This window comes from Alligator mississippiensis, chromosome 14 (genome assembly GCF_030867095.1).
Source record: "Alligator mississippiensis isolate rAllMis1 chromosome 14, rAllMis1, whole genome shotgun sequence".
NCBI classification, from domain to species: Eukaryota; Metazoa; Chordata; order Crocodylia; family Alligatoridae; genus Alligator; species Alligator mississippiensis.
The window spans coordinates 15,558,676-15,576,242 of NC_081837.1; the positions used below are offsets into that span (position 1 = coordinate 15,558,676).

A 17,567-nucleotide genomic window follows, 5' to 3' on the forward strand; every position below is an offset into this window, starting at 1 on the left:
TAGGACCTAAACAGAGTGACTCATTTCTGGGGATGGTTTAATTTACTCATTCATTCTGTAGTCATGCAGATGTAAAATCTTGAAACGTCCAACAACCTTTTTATGTCCTGCTGTCCATTGCTGAGAATACGGATTGCTGTTGAGAGGCGAGAGAAAGAACATTTCTAAGACACGTTTCGTACCCCAGTTATGGCAGATGAATTGTGTCATCTGTGTTACTCTGTTTTGGACCGCTTGCCTCTGACTGCTTTCCCCATTTCTCCTCAATTCACAGAGCTCAGAGGGAGGGTAAAAATTCATAGACAAATCTTCCACAGCTGTAAAAGTAACATAATATCAGGAGTGAATGCCTGGAGTGAGTGACCCTGGAGTCCTGGTTGGCTGAGGTGCAGTGCTCCCTACCTCTCACCCGGTTCCCAATGAAATCTCCCCAGATTTCTTGTGTGGCAGTAACGTGTGGCCAGGTGCGCTGTGCAAAGCAGTGCTAACTGTTTTTAAACAAGAGGATTTCTGCAGTAAGGCAACCAGGACATAGGAGCAAGTCCTTCAGGTTAACGCCGTGTTTTGTGGAATACTGTTTCTGTACAATTACCTGTCATAGGCTAGTTACTATAAGTCAGAGGCAAGGCTAATTGTGGCTCCCTTCCTACTCACCATGGTGCCGGCATCCACATGGCCGGTCTGCAGGAGACCTAGCCGGCACCTCACAACTGGAAAGAGGTGGGATGTAGTTGAGGAGGAGCCCTACAGAAGACATGCCAATAAAGTCACCCTGGGCTTGACAAGAACCACTGATCACCACCTCCAGAGGTAAAACCCAGTGTAAACAGTAAGTCACGATAGACAAATAAACCCAGCCCAAGGGGCAGGCCATGCCCATTGCCTGGTATGGTGGTTGTGAGCCTGTCACACTAATCTATAAACTAGGAATAAGGGCTGCATCCTTGATAATGCATACGGGTGAAGTTCTTCTGCAATTAGTTCTTATTCCTTAGAGGTATACGTAGTACCTATGAGCCGCACTCATAGACCACGAAAGTTTTTTGAAGTTGTGTGCAAACACTGAATAAAAATGGCCATGGTTGAAAAAGTTTACAATCTAAGTGAATTATGTACACCCAAGCTAAGCGTTTTTGGGCCTGGGTTTTTACAACTGAACTAAAGCAATGTCCTACAGCTTGCATATATATAATGATATAAGATGATTCTTATTTTTTATGATTCAGCAGAAATCATAGTGGGGAAAATGGGATGTAAAAATTCACGTGAATTCAGGCTTCATGTTCCCTTTAATTTAAACCACAGGCTGTCTTGCCTGGAACACCCAGCAAACATTTCATTTTTTTTACTTTTTATTTGTAATGTGTGCCAAAGTAAAAATTACAATGTGTTCTGAGCAGTCAAATGGTAATGTTTACTGCTATCTCTAACATGATCTCCAGCTCCAGTACCAGCTGTGGCATGACACATTGAACTGGTTTCTGTGCAGTCCCTGGGCTGGAACTGACAACCAGTTGATTGATTATCAGTCCCAGCTTTGGCACCATATTGGAGTCTTGAACTATCTCCAGTGTGTTGTAAACATAACTTTTAGGAGCATCAAACATGGAGGAGGGAGGTCTTTAACCACCTCCAGTACGAACTTGGGGCGGGGCCAACAGTCAGCTGACTAAATCACAGCCCTGGGACTGCACAAGGACCAGCTCAAGTTTCTGGCATGACGCAGGGGCTGAGACGGACAGGCACCACACCAGGGCTAGTTGAAACTGGTGCAGTCCTAGGGCTAGGATCAACAATCAGCTGATTGTGGGTTCCAGCCCCAGTACCACACTGGGGCCTGTTCAAGACTCTGGTGTGGCATCAGGGCTGGGACCCACATCAGCTGATATTGGATCCAGCCCCAGGACTACAAAATGCTTGCATTATCTCCATGGAGCAGTCAGATGAAAATGGAACATGTGGGATTTAACAGTCTTGAACTATTCCTCCAGCAAAAGAGGCCTAACTTTGCTATGGTGCTGTCATACTTAGCATATGTTTTACTGCTTGAATGTGCAGACACTCATGTCTTAACTGCAGTTAACACATCCTAAATGTAATGTGCAACATGGCCTCATGAGTCAGTCAACTACATTTCTTTTTACAGTGTACATTAGGGACGGGCAAAATATGGCCTCTGGACTGCATCCGGCCTACCAGTTGGTTTCATCTGGCATGTGGGCACCCACCAATTAATTGTACCCCATCTAGCCTGCATGCTTCTCTCAAACCCTCCTGCATGGGAGGGCCCCAGCCCCAGTCAGCATGCATAGCTACCAGGGGACCTGCTCAGCTTCCCTGGTCTCCAGTGGCTCCTGCTGTGTCCCTGATGCAGCACTAGCTTTGGGCACCAGGTAGGAAAGCTGCATCTGGGCAGGAGCATGGAGTGTGGGGCTGGCGGGAGTGTAGAGCTCATGCCCAGCTGGGCTCCAGGAGAGTGGAGCTTGCGTGGGCAGGGTGTGGGTGGCATTTGTGGGGTATGAGGAAGGGTGGGGGGTGTGGGGACCCCCCCCAACATGCCCCTCCTATGACGCATAGCCTCTGCCAGTGGTGGCAGCAGCAGGCAGTGTGCCTTCAGGATGCTCGTGGCCCATGCAGGTGCAGCTGCTGGGCAGCACATGGCTTCAGCCAGTTTGGGGAACTGCACATGGTGACAAGGAGCAGAGCCAGGCTGGCTTGCCTTTATCATGCAGGGCCCATGTGCAGCTCCTGGTACTTGTGTACCACTGGGTGGATGCCCCATGCGATGGAGCCAGCTGCCTTCCCTGCTCCTTGCCTCCACATGCAAATCACAGGACTCCGCTGGAAGTGGGGAATGCAGCCAGCTTCAGTGCACAGGGCTTCTCCCTAGTGGTGCCCAAGTCCCTGGACCTGCATGTGTGCTGTAGGGAGCCCCACGCAATAGAGGTGGGCTGTCCTGGCTCCATTCCTTGCCACCTTGTGCAGCTCCCAGAACTGGCTGGAACCATGTGCTGCCCAGTGTCTGTGCCTGAGCAGGCCATGAACACCTCAAGGGCCTGTTGGCTGGTGCTTCTGCTGCTGGTTTCAGCAGGGGCTGTGCGCCATGGGGAGGGGGGTCACCCCAGGACATACCCACACCCCAGGACATACCCTGCACCCCCCAACACAGCCACACCCCCTTATACCCCCCCACACAGCTACCCACATACCCCACCATACACACACCCTCACCCCCACAACCACATCCCACTCCCCCCCACACAGAATATATAAGAGTAAGACTACTTTTGAGCTATTATGCAGTCACCTCTATATATACTATGCTAACACACATAAACCAGGACAAAAATATTTTTTGAAATAAAATTAAAATATGTTTTAGTAGATGTTTGACTTTTAGTATATGATTTGGCTTTTGTTTTCTGGTTCCAAGGTGGCAAGCCCCACTGTCCCAAAAGAAGTACATCTGGGGGCAAGGGGAGGGACTTCTAGTGGCAAAGGTTAGGGGGCGGGACTTCCAGTCCCAAGACCAGGGGGCAGGGCAATTGTCAAGGGGTGGGGCTACAACTGTGGCCTTCAACAGCTCACCAAAACTCATTAAGCAGCCCTCCACTCAAAATAATTGCCTACTTCTGGTGTATAAGTACCTATGTAGGGAGGGGGCAACGAATACTGGGTATCTCTAATCTGAATCGACAAAACATAACAAGATCCAAAAAAGGTGGGATTTGAAGTAAAAAAAATTAAAAATGAATATAAGATTCAGATTTTTAACATGACCATTAACCCCTGAGTCCCCTTGCAAGGGGGAGCAGTAGATTCTCCAACACTGTAAGTCTTTCATTCACATTGGGTGGCTTTCTGAGATAGATGATCCAGTTCGACCACATGGTATTTGCCTAGACACAGGAATTATTGAATGAAACTCTGTGACCTGTTTTATACAGGTGTAGCCTAGAAGATGGTAATGGTCTTAAGTTGAAATCTGTGACTACATGGTATTTTCTATTAGAATTTTTCCTTTCTTCGTGTCTGCTTTCTGATTTCACATTATTTCCATGTTTTACTTTTTCCTCTGCCTCCTGGCTGTACTTCATTTTTCACCCTGTGTTTTTCCCTGCTGACTTGTGAAACAGGAGAGAGAGACAATCTCTCCTAAGTGGAACATGAACCCAGTCACTTGTTCAGTTAGCGAATGAACTGTCACAGGCACCAAGTATAAGGGGATATTGTGTGTTTTGTGATTCTTGATTGTGATATAATAAGAATCTGTTCCATGTCAAGAAGCAAAGTTGATGACAGAACGCAATGGGTCTGGTCTGACAGCTGTAAGAGTCGGCAAGAGCCATTGACTTCAATGTCTATTGAAACCAGAGAGTGGATACTTTTCCTCTGGTGGTTGGTCTGACTCTCTCATATGTGTTCTCCATTGCATTCCACTCCACTGGCAGGATATAGAGTAGAGAGATTCATTGCACTTGATGAAGTGGGATTATTTTTCCCTTTTGGATTGAGATATTTAACCTGGTTTGTGTGTGTTCTTGTCTGTTTGTAACAAGGCCGATTTGTATGTGTGCACTAATAACACTCCCTGCAGCCATTATTGTACTGCTTTTTATCAGCTTCCACGTGCTTAAAATATTAGACAACTAATTACCATGGGGATAAGAGGGAAGAGAAGACAGTGAAGCTTAATAACTGTATAGCACCAGTTGGTATCAATAAGGACAGCAGCACTTCAGCACCTTTGAAAAAGATCCTGGGTGTCTTTTACTGGAATTCTGAAACCCTTGCATCCAGGGGCAGGGAGAAATTCATGCTGAAGCTATCATGCTGCCACTAATAAAATGTCCTGGGAGTTTCTAAAAATATATTTCTCGCACAAAAGTATTCCATCAAACTTAGGACATTTCTACATGAGCTGTCTTTTTGACAGATAAAGATGAATTGACCAAGTAGTCGTTGTCCATCAGCAAATGAGTGTGACCTAATTACATGTCATGTGCAAACAGAATATATATATTCCCAAATTCCAACCTACAGTATATAGACTTAGCATTTCAAAAGAGCCACATTCCCAAAGCTAAGGGCAATTATGAGTAAAATTGATTAATTCTAGTTAGGGGATGAGATAGATAGATAGATAGATATGTGCATAATGAGGATTATTTTAGAATAGAGTTGGGTAAATAATAGATGGTTTTGGTCACTAGCCAGACCAAGAACCTTGGAGAGAAAATTGGTTTGGGTCAAATGGGAATGAACATTTTTTTAGGCTTTTTGCATTAAAAAAAAAAAAAATCATCCCCCCACTTCCCTTTTTCCTGACACACTTTTTTGGTTTTTTTACTATACATCAGCTATGACGCAAATGCCATCCCACAATGAAATGCCAAAATGTTTCATTTGGAAAATATCAAAATGGATAAAAAGATGGCAGAACAAAATAGTAAAGTTTTCAATTCCCCTCCCCCCCTCCCACCCCCCATTTTTGGACTGAAATTGTTTTCTGGATCTGACTCCAATTCACAAATAGCTTTATTTCCTCTGAAACTGCATTTTTGACAAGTCTACTATTTGCTGAGAAGTCCTGCCCACCTATGTTTACAAATAGTTTATTAAATTCCCAAATCTTCACAATGTTCACCTTCACAATCAAGAAAAACTGTCCTTGTTTAGGGCTAAAAGAAAAGTCCTCGTTTAGAAAAGAAGTGAACGCACAAATACAAGTTGAAGAATATATAATATAAGTGGAAAAGGGGGAGTTTATACCAAAGACTACAAATTAATATTTATGAAAAACAGACATTTTAAAAAATTGAAGCTGTAACTGAATAGTCTGTGTCCAGTAGATTTAAGTGGTTGTTAGCCATGTTAGTCTGAAGTCAGGCAGGAGGCAAAGCAAATTTGCACTTTATAAACTAACTAAATCAAAGATGTATAGCATAAGGTTTTTGTAAGCAGTGGCTTACTTTATCAGATGCTGTGAAGGCAGTCGCTGTAAGGCAGTTTACGAGGTGTGCATCTACCCTGGCTTCTTCACTAATTTAAAAACAAAAAGGATTTAAAAAAAATATTAATCAAGAACTAATGAAATGCCAGGCATAGATCTATTACTCCATAGAGACTGTAAAATTATTAGTGATGCTGAAAAGGCAGAAATATTGAAAAAAATACTTGTTATAGACAATATAAATATTTTGTCTCATATTAGTAAGACGTTTCATGGTACATTCACAGTTTACAGTGATGATGAGATACCTTCTATAAGAGTAAGCAATGAGGACGTTAAACAGCAACTGCTAAACTATTTATAAATCCTTGGGACCCTATAATTTACATCCCAGAGTTTTAAAAGAATTGACCAAGGAGCTCTGCTGGTGTTCTTTACAAATCTTGCGATGCTAGGGGAATTTCAGAAAACTTGAAAAAAGCTATTGTTGCCTTGAAATCCTTTTGTGAAGGGTGCGGTAAAAGAGCAAAGCGTTATTATGCATTATGGACATGATCAGTAGAACAACTATATTTTGTCCTTGGGGGAAAAAGAGTAAGCCAATAGCTTCTAGATTCAACATTTGTAATATGCTACTATATTAGGGATTCCCAAATGACATACAGCTGGCAACTTCCATTTGGGAACAATCAGTATGACACCTTGGTGTTACTTCTTGGCATTCAGTGGTCAGGGAAACATGATTCCCAGGGCCTCGTTACACGACAATTTTGGGCAGCTCCCGGGGCTCCTAATGCCTGGATTGTCTGGACATTAATACCTTGAAGTAGTTTTAAGCACTTGTTATGTGGCTCAAAGTTATGCCACTCCAGGGCAGGATTACCTTTGATCCGCACTACCCAGCTCCTATTCCATTAAGGTGTGGCCACTCCCCAAAGATGTGTGGTCCAAGCTGAAGTCCTCTGGTATCCCAGGAGCTCTCACGTCCTTGCCTGTAGAGCAGAAATAGGAGCTTGTCCTGGCTCACCAGCCCTCTGGTGGCAATTCACAACTACAGCTCCTAGCCCTGCCCCTGCTCACCAGCTCTCTAGTAGCAAGTCAGAGCTGTGGAGGTGGGGGACAGTCAGAGGTTTCTAGACTAAGGGTGCGACTACTCCAAACTAGCACCAACATTGATCAATATTTGTGTGGTTCACAGCATAAGGTGTCGCCAGGCCCCCAGATTATGCAAGTGCAGTTTCTCTTAGCCCTGCAGCTCAGATCTCTAGGTCATAAAACACTGCAGCACCTCTCAGATATATTTGGAAGGAGGTGAAATAACATCCTGCTTTATTCCAGTCCTGCTAAGGCTGTGGTTTCAATCATCTATATTGTGCGTGCGTGCGTGCGTGCGCCTGCATGTTCCTTTCCTTTGAATAATCTTGTTTCATTAAAAAATCTAATTGTTATTTAAAACTGCACACATTGGAAACTATTTGTTTCCATCATTTTTGTTAATCAGTTGTAGAACTTGTGTAAATTATATTTATTTTAATGTAATTTAACAGACAGTGAGAAGTGTATAAGTATTGTCTTATTGATCATGCTGAGCATCTTTCTTCAAAGCACTATCTAGTGGTCAGTGCCAAACCTTGGAGATTGTGACTCCATAGAACATTAAGGAACTTTGCCATAAATTCAGTGTGATGAGCAAATCAATCTAGGCTAAATATTGATGTCCTTGTCTCAGTTTTACTCCATTATTTGGGAGTATGCTGAAGTAAAAATGGGGAAAGATTAAAATAATAAAATAAAGACATTGGGATTGGTCTGTTAATATTGTTCTGCCTCAGTTTCCTCATTGGTAAAATACCAGTGTTATCCTTAACCCCAGAGAGAAGTTGTGAAGCTTCATTACTACTTGCATTAAACAGAATAGTGTTGCTGTAGCTATGATAGTACAGGGACCACACAAGAAAGGGCTGTTTGGTAATATCTTTTATTGGGCCAACTTTATAGTTTGGAGCGATACCAGACAAGCTTTCAGGCACTGAATGGTGCATGGTATTCAGTCATTCCCTGTAGAAGTATCATTGCATCTTTCTGCTGTTCAGAGATGCTAGCTGAGTAAATTTGTGAAACAGTTAATGTTAAGGCACCAAAAGGTTCCAGAGGGTCGGGGTGGCTGTTTTGGTGTTAGCTACTGCACCATAAGTGAAAGGGGAAAAGGAAACCAGGTCTTCTGGGGCTTGCCTCTTCCACACTGACTCAGCTGGGAGCTGCTCTTTACTGTATAAGTGGAAGGAAGCATTTGTCCTAAAACATTATGTAAATAGGCATGTATGTGTCTATATGCACTGCACCCTGTGGGCTTATCAAGTGTGTGAAGGATGTACAACCAACGAATTACACATGTCCACTGCAGCTGAATGAACTGAAATGTTAGGGATGGATTTTCAAACCCACAAATGGCTTTTAAGTGCCTTATTAACTCCTGTTGATTTTTCCCATGCGAGTTAGTTGCCTGTTGAAAATCTTATCCACCATCAGCTTTTATTCTTGGAAACCCTTATCAGTTTGGTCCTGTTAGCAAGTATTTCCTGAAGACTGAAAATCTAATCCAAAAATGGCATGCAACAGGTGGTCATCATCATGACTTTAAATAAAGCATCATTATTAGAAGAGCCTTAATCATCTCAGGCTACAAGTAAACCACACCTAACAGTGCAGCTCTGAGTAATCATTCCAGGGCTGTTAGTGGCGAATAGTCCTCCATGAAACCTAATAAGTGATTTTTTCCAAGTTCTTGACTTGCCTGTGGTTTGTCTTCTGTTTGATCAGAGTAATCCCCTTACTGAACATCACCTTCCCCATTCCTCTGACCTCTTATCACTGGCTTTTCTTTAGATCAGAGACTGCTGGACTAAGCCAGATCTCCTGTCTGTGGGTGCTGTGAGCCTTTCAGCTTTCACATGCTCAAGCCCTGTTAAGGAAAGATAGATATGACTATATTTGATAGTGAGCATAATTAATAAAGCTGATCTAGCCAACATGTGACTCTTATTAGGGAGAAAGTGTTGAAAAGACATGCCCTGGACTGGCCATGATTTATAGCCTGAGCCTGCTATTCTTCAGGAGTTCTGGGGAAAGCTTTTGCAAAGGGCCAGAAGATAAACTATTTTGGGAAGATGTGTATCCACATAAGAGGCTATAAGGGTCAAACCAGGCAGATGGAGATGGTGTGGGGATAGGAATGGACTCAGCTAGTGTCCATGGTAGCCCACCCAGCCAAACATGGATCAGGCCCTGGATAGGCTCCACAGGTCTCTTTCATTTTTTCCCCCCGTTTGTTGGTATTCAGTCCTCAAAAGGGCACAGACAGACCTGCGGCTCCACACAGTAAATCAAAAGTACCATGAATTACAGCAATCCCCTCAACCCAACAGACATTTGCTGTTGGGTCCAGGGGGTTAGGGGACAGGTGCTCCACTTTAGAGGGTTCATAAACTCACTTAATTGGGCACTTTTAAAGCACTCTGCTGCTGTCCATTTCTGTAAGGGCACGGCTATTGAGCGCTTTCAAGCAGCTGATCATGAGACATATTTGACTTCTCTCTGCATCCAAAGGGGACAGTAGAGGCACACTCACATACCCATCTATCCTTTTTCATGAAGCAACTACTGTTTTTTCATATCACTTTGCTGCTGCAAGTTTTAACCTTGGGAATTCCAGACTGATGCACATTAAAAGGTCATTTCTTCTTCCCAGAAGGATAGTGCCAGTTCTCAGTTTCTGTTACATCACCATAACCCCAGAGTTACTTGGCCAAGTTCATTAGCATTCCTCCAAATTTGTACCAGTGTTACTACTCATCTCATATTCTTACTGAAGATTTAGAGAAAGTTGTTTGTACCATTGACTAAAACAGTATTCTATTATTTCTTGGCAAATCAAAGTTCCATTAAACCGATCAGTGGGCATTACTGTTTCAGTTTTTACTAACCTCTTAATACATCCCTGTGTTTTAAATAATAATAGCAATTCAACAGCTGAAAATATAAATCTATTAATCCTGATAGTAGCCAGCTGTGACAGAATTATAACACTTTCTTGATAGGTTAGGAAAAGTAAATGGTGTTCTGGTTCTGTTCACACAGTCTGTCTGCTGGGCTGTTAAGTGGCTCTGGTTCACTGTCTCTAAAACTGAGATAATAGCATTGGCAATCCTTTTTGAGGTCTGTGTCTGAGAAGTGCAGTTTAGGTTGTGTATATTAGAGAGAGACAGGTATATACATGTGAAAGTGTTACTGATGAAATCAAAGACATTACACATGAGTAATTATACCTAACACTTTTCTTTCCCAGCTCTCAGTGAATGTTGCAAAGGTCCTTGGTGTTAACTTCTTCAGGGAAGAAACCCAAGGCCTCGATCCATTGATGTCAATGAAGCTATGCTGATTTATATCAACTGAGCAGCTGACCAGAGGCCATCTTGTTTCCCTTTTTATTTTCTGTATAGAAATGTTACATCCTCTTTATTTTCTGTATAGATTCTGGGTATAAGTAGTAAGCAGTGGGGCAGAGATGGTAGGAGACTGTTTGCTGCTCTATACAACTCTGTACCTACTGGCCCAGTTGAAAATATTACTTCGATTTTTTTTTTTTCCTTTCACTTCTACTGATGTACTGAAGTTCAAAGAGTAACTTTGCTGAAATCAATAGAGATCCCTTCATTTAAAGTTACTGTAAATAAGGGTAGAAACATACCTATTTTGTTGACCAGTTCTTAGCTGAGGAATCCTAAGACTTTGCACCTATTTAATAGCCATTATAAAATTACACGGACACTGTTTGAGATCTGCAAAGAAGGAAAACCAACCTCATTCTTCATAGGTTGTTCACAATTGCAAATCAGTTGTTATAGCATATATAGGCAGTTGTGCCTTGTCTGGGTGTGCCACTGAGGTTTAGGTGTCCTGTCTTCCAAGGGCCAGCTCTTAGGGCCTGACAGCTTGACCTGACTGGCTTATATTAGCAGGGCACACTGGACACCCTCCGTCTCACTTGATCTTTAAATAATGAGGGAGGATCCTTGATGTTGCTCTCCTGCTTCTGCGAGCATCACGTTGTTCCTCGGAGCTCCACCTTGCCTTACACCCCATCCTTATGCCAACGTGGTCTTATAGTCGAATCAGGTAGAGTGCCATCAGGTGATGGGATAGCCCCATCCGCATAATTGGACTGCTTTTTTTCTCAAAAATTGGTAGCTCTCTTTGACACAGTTCAGTGGGCTTTCACCATCCTGCCTGTCATGCCTAGTGCCTAAAATCCTGACTTTTCCCCATTGGGCATCACTTTGGCCCGCCCGCTGATGCATTTCCCAGGGCCCACACCAATGGAATGGACTCACAGTTCTTTCCCTTGATTCACCCAGAGAAGTGTTCATCATCTCAACACCTCCACTTCATGTCAACAATTCCCCGGTGCTATGCAGCTGGTCCCACGATGGCGAGGCTCCTCTGAGCCTCTAATCAGAATAGCAAATATTGCTCTTCCCTTCTCGCCCCTGCCAGAGCACGCTCAAGTTGGAGCCAGCTCTCCTGCAGCCATGCTTCCTGGTCTCTACTCTTCTATCTTCAGTTGCCATGGGGCACATCTTTATGATGTGCTCAGCTGTGCCCCAACCAATTTGGATCCGGCACAAGCTAATAAAGTGCAGCACCTGTGGTGCCAGGGATTCCCCAAAATGCTCTTCCTTCCTCTGTCTATACCCCTGAACCTTCATTTTGCTAAATTAAATAACCCAAACTCCTTTCAATAATAGACTTCCTGTTTCCCTTCATTCTCATAGTCTTTCTTTGCATCTCTTCCAGATTGAGTTTTGAATGCAGGTTACCCAAATTGCATCTGGTATACCATATGCGGTCTAACCAGTAGCTGGTAGAATGGCATTCGGCAAGTCTCTCTGTACACACTTCCGATACATCCAAAGATTACAGTTGCCTTTTTATGGCTGCATCCTACTGGGGGTTCATAGTCATCTTGATCGTCTAGTATTCAAAGGTCATTCTCTGCCTCACCTGTTTCCAACTGATGAGCTCTCTGCTTATAGCTGACATTTTAGTAGTTTCCAAGTGCATGACCTTGCATTTTTGTACTATTGAATTTCATCCTGTTTCTGTTACCCCAGTCCTATCATCTGGTTCTTTCTGTATGACAACCTGATCCTCCAGTGTATTAATGATGGCTCCCATTATCAGCACATTTGTAGGCTTTGCCTTAATGTTGTTTCATGAAAATATTCACATCAGTAACAAGAATTATCTTTAAGGAACTCCAATAGTAACCTCTCTCCAACCTGATACTTCCACTGTCACACTGTCTGCTATCTCCTGTTTTGCCAGTTCCTTATTTGCTTTACAACTTCATTAATCCTCACCTCCAACTGAATTGATAGTCCTTTATGTGGCACTGTATCAATGCTTTACTAAGGTCCAGAGAGATAAGCTGTACCTTAGTACTGTCTAGAAAAAAGCTGCCAAATAGTATGTCATGGTTTGCCTTTGGTAGATCCTGGTTGCATTTTATGCCATTTCTTTCCAGATCTTTAATTATTCTGCCCTTCAGCAATTATTCTAAAGCATATTTAGGCTGTAATGATCTGAATCATTTCCCCTGCTTATTAGAGCTACAACATCTACTATTGTCCATTCATATGGTACCACTCCCTCTTGGTAGGGTTATTCAAAATACTTGCTTACCAAATTTATGAAACCCTGGGATGGAGATTACTTGCCCTTCCTGCTTGACTTGAGTGCATGAAGTTTTCTACGTTTTGCTTCCACCTGGTGATGGTTATTTCCACTTCCAGAACCACATTCCTATTCTCCATCTTGCATTTGCTACCCACTCTGCTCAGCATCATGCTTCTTATTGAAAATTGAAGAAAGATTTTTAGTTCTTGGTTCATATCTAGATTATACTGAATTACTACCCAATCCTCACAGTGAAATGGCCCCACTTTTCCTGTTTTCATTTATTTATATGCCTGAGGAGTCTTTTGGTATTTGTTTTAATACCCTTTGTGAGTCCTAACTCAGCTTGACTTTTGGCAATTCTTCCTTTATATCTATATTTCTTGACCACCAAGATAGTTTGCTTTGCTGATCATTACTTTGTTACTTAGCTTTAATTTAGCATTTCATTTTTAAAGCACTGTCTGCACTTCATATAATTATTTAAGCATCAACTTTAAAGTTATACCATAAGAGTTTTGTCACTACCTCTTTGTAGAACAGTTTGCCTTTGTAAATATTATGTGCCCTCTGTCCAAGACATTTACATTTAAACCAACAAGTCTGGGTATATATATGAATATTTGTACACTTCAAAAGGGAAGAAGGTGGGATTCAAACCCACCTGAAACTTAATTAGCTTTCTGGCCAATTTAGGACATTGGGAGGTGCTGACTTTCCTTGCAGCCTGAAATCCTTAGAGCCAAAATGAAGTGGCTCTTAATTTAACAGATAACATTTGTTCTTTGTGCATCATGTTCTGGGCTGTTAATTTTCTTTGATTTTTATTTGTTTTCATTAGCATTAGATTTCTCAAAGGGGCACATCTGCAAGTGCAAACCATCGCAGAGTCCACATGATTTTATTGCCATAACCCGTTTCCTCACCCTGTCCCATCACATAATTCATTACTGTCCTGCTTCATGTCAGCTCTGAAATTAACCCTCAGTCCTACAAACAGACATGCAGGTTACTCAGGGGTCTGGGCAAGCACACAGGGGTCTGGGCAAGCATATTCAATTGAATAATCAGGGCCATACTCTATGACCGTCTGGCAGCACAGTTAGTGAGATTGATTCCTACAAGCTGAGTGAAGTTTTGCCCCGTGCAAAGGGGCATTCTGAGTCCTGTGTATAAGGTGAGTTCTCAAAACGGGGGTTAGAGGGCATGTCCATCTGAAATGAATGGGAGATATATTAATAGCTTTGGCCAAGCAAGGGGAGAATAGGGCTCCATATTTTATTTACGCTGTAAAGCATCTGGTGTACTTACTGGCTCTGTGGAACAATGGGTTTACTTGATCTTATCTTCCTATGTGGATGAGTAAGATCAAAAGCATGGAGCCAGTTACATGCAGAACATAATTCCCTGTTTTACACGCCACAGACAGTTCCAAGCCAAACAAGCCTCACCCCTTTCTTTGCCTTTTGGGACAATGCAGTTATGGCACTTGCATATGTATAAGCCAATTCATGCCAGAAAAAAAAATGATTGTCCAAGATTTATTGCTGGGACGAAAAAATTAAAGCGGTATTTCCTGTTGACAACATAAAAATCCTTTTTCAATACAGAATAGTAATGAGATTCCTGTAAACCAAATCTGCCTGTGCATTTGGGGGGTTTAGTTTGCAGGGTGCAGCTTGGTATTAAGTTGGGGGGTTCTCAAAGGAACCAATAGCAGCTGGGTGCTTAATTCCTTTAGACAGTTTTCAAAATGCCAGTGTGGATAGTTTTATAGATGCTAGTGGACTGAAAAGAGAGTTTGTGAGGGGACTTTGTTCAGTTAAGGGTTTTGCTGTTAGAACCTGATCTATCTACTTAGACTGTAAACTCTTTGCAGTAGGGACTTCTTGTTTCATGACACTGTACAGCTGGTGTTCATGATTTGCATCCCTGTTCACTGCTGTAGTACAAATAATAATAAATAATGGTTGGCATCAGTGGGAGTTGCCACCAGATGCTTAGTGCAACACGGATTGGTTGTGGAATGAGGGGTTGCAAGCAGCGGGCGATTCTCTGCCATATTCCACACTGTGCGGTGTTTCTCCTTTTCACACTTGATCCTAGCAGAGGTGATAGCTGGACATGCCAGACTCTATTGCAGAGAGAAAGGAAGCCTTTCTGCTAGCTTGTAATGTACAGTACAGAGTTTCTGCGAGCCAATGGGAAGTTGCCTTGTTGGTTAAATCTCTTCGGTGTTTCTTATGTTTTCCTGCATATATTTAAAAAAAAAACCCACAAACCTTTAAAAATGTTGACCTGGAATTAGACACAACTGCAACCCTGAGTTAGGCAAGTCATTTTCCTTATACCAGGCAAACATTTTAAACAACACCCCTAACCTTCTTGGTTAATGTTTTGCTCCTTATAAAGCATCTGGCTTAAAATATGGGCATATTTTATTTACATTAACATCCAGCATGGTTGTGGTCACTGACTTGTGCAAGAGAGCTTATTACTTAAATAATAGCCCTCAAGCATTTTTTGATCTTGGATTAAAAGTTTGCATGGAGACAGAGTTACTTGTGACATTGGATATTATAGCTGTTTTCATTCATTAACAAGATGATAATGTTGGGTTTATATCTTATTTTTTTCTAGAATGTATGAACTGCACAAGACTTGCTGACATGACTGAAAGACTAAACACTCTGGAAGCCAAGGTCAGTGCATTATTGCTTTCCTTTTTGGAAAATATTCAGTGAATTTAGTCCTTGTGAACAGGGTTCAATTGAGCATCCCAGACAGAGGAAATCTGATACAGTTGAATTGTCAGTCAGGTACAGCATGACAAATAGCAGTGCAAACTTCATCAAGCTGCCCAGCTCCTATAATGCAGCACAGATCCATAATGATCATCTCTTCCATGGGAGGGTTGTTTAGCTTCTCTGCCCCCACAAATAAATATGAATTCCCCTGGTACTGGTGGTACTTGTTGTTTGTTGTGCTAAGGTTGGTACAAAAGCAACCAAAGATTTGCTAATGTATTTGGATGCTCTGTGATACCATTAAGACAAATACCTTAAGGTCAACTCGCAGCTGCACTACTGTGTATGCCTAAAGGATGGGTGGTTAATGAGAGCAGGAACTGTATCCCTGCTCCCACTTGATCTTGAGGAAAAAAACTGTAGAGAAGAGCAACCAAAGACTCCAGCTGGTGCAAGCTGCTGCAGAGCAGCCAGAACAGGGAGGGTAGAATGAGGATCACCCAGGGATGCTTCTCCTTCCTACCAGTTTTTTCCTGTGTACCCAAAACTATACAGAAGAACCCTATCTGGAAAAGACTCAGGGGTGACTCCGCTTCCTTCTCCTACTCTGGAGACATTTGGGCATTCAGAGGACTTGCTGGAGTTTGACCAGACTTCTTTTTTTTTTTTCATTAACTGCTTGATCCAAACCTCTCTTTCACCTTCTCCCGCAGTTCCTTCACTTCAGCTTCACTCCACGTTGATCCTCTGAACTCTCATCTCCATTCTTCCTTACCTTCCATTTAATTTATCCCCTCCTAAATAACATACCTTATACCGTCCCTTCCCCAAAATCACAACCACAGAACTAATATGTTGTTTGCTGCCAATGCGTTATGTGCTTTGCTTGTGTTACAGCCTGTTCTCCACCCTACAGGTGTCTTATCTGTTTAGATATAAACTCCCTGAGACAATGCCATTATACAGTGCCTAGAACAATAACACTGCTGCATGCTTGACTGGCTCTTAGGGCTACCATTATTAGAAACCTATTGCTCCTGATCAGAAAGTGTCCATCTGAACCACCATAGGTTTTATTCTTCTCAGTAAAGAACTAGAGGGCAAATATTTGCAGTGTGAAATTCTACTTGATTCAGCTGGGTAATATGGGCTTTACAAATCAGAAGTGAATTCAGACCCTGGCAAACAGTTTCTGAATATGATCTCTCTCTTGTGAGTGGCAAACACCTAGAAGAAACTCCATCCACAAAGAGTACAAAATGCAAAAACAGCTTTTATTTTTCTTTGGCTGCAAAATCTAAATCTGAGGCAACAGAAGTTAGTGAATAAAGGAGAGACATCTTCAGTTAGAGACGATCATTTTGGAATGACTCCACAACAGTTCTTCATTTAGCCTTTCAATTATTTTTACTATTTCTGTGTCCTTTATGCCATTTCCATTTCCCTAAATTCACCTCTCGCTTCACTTCTTCAACAATGGCATATAGAAAAGTGTATGTGTGCTGGTTACTGATACAGGAAAACATTTTCCCTCACATGAGTAGGCCCCACTTCTTACTGGCCTCTTTACATTTGAAGGCTCATCCAGTAGAGTCTGAACTTAAAACCAAACAGCTATCCCAGCATAATTCTTTGTCCAGACACACCCTAAATCTTCCGTTTTATTTGCTGATCTAACTGGATGTAAACAGCCTTCACCTGGATCATTGACATCTAGTTGTCCAAATCAACTTTGTTCATGCACAGATGTTCACATACTTGCTATTCAATCCATGTTTATTGTTTTTCCCTTTTTTAATATTAGGGGGATTAGCTTTGAACACCTTTGCTGGGAAGAATTTAGTATTATGTTTCTGTAAATCATTTTAATAGCCACCTACCATGCATCAGAAAAATCACTCCAGTCTAGCAACAAAGGAGTGAAGTCAGTCAGTTCCCTTTGATCTCTGGTTCCTTCAGTGACAGCCCAGTCCTATTTGTTAGATGTAGTACTTGGGTCTCTCTCAATGTTTGTGCTTCTGCTATTATTCATTAGCTGATGGTTATCACTGACATAAGAATTTAGGGAGACTCCTTTTGTGGGGGAGGGTGGAATGCCTGGGGATTTTGCAGCCAACACATTATATTCTTAT

The 17,567-nt window shown here is 42.2% G+C and overlaps 1 protein-coding gene across 9 annotated transcripts in view; it reads left to right on the forward strand.

The window, feature by feature from the left end:
* COL26A1 (collagen type XXVI alpha 1 chain) overlaps positions 1-17,567 on the forward strand; it is a 317,198-nt gene that overhangs the window by 235,777 nt on the left and 63,854 nt on the right. For all 9 annotated transcript variants that reach the window (XM_019493390.2, XM_019493387.2, XM_019493386.2 and 6 more), the window contains one exon: positions 15,329-15,390. In XM_019493390.2, the coding sequence (XP_019348935.1) occupies positions 15,329-15,390 (62 nt within the window). The remainder of the gene's footprint in view (positions 1-15,328; positions 15,391-17,567) is intronic.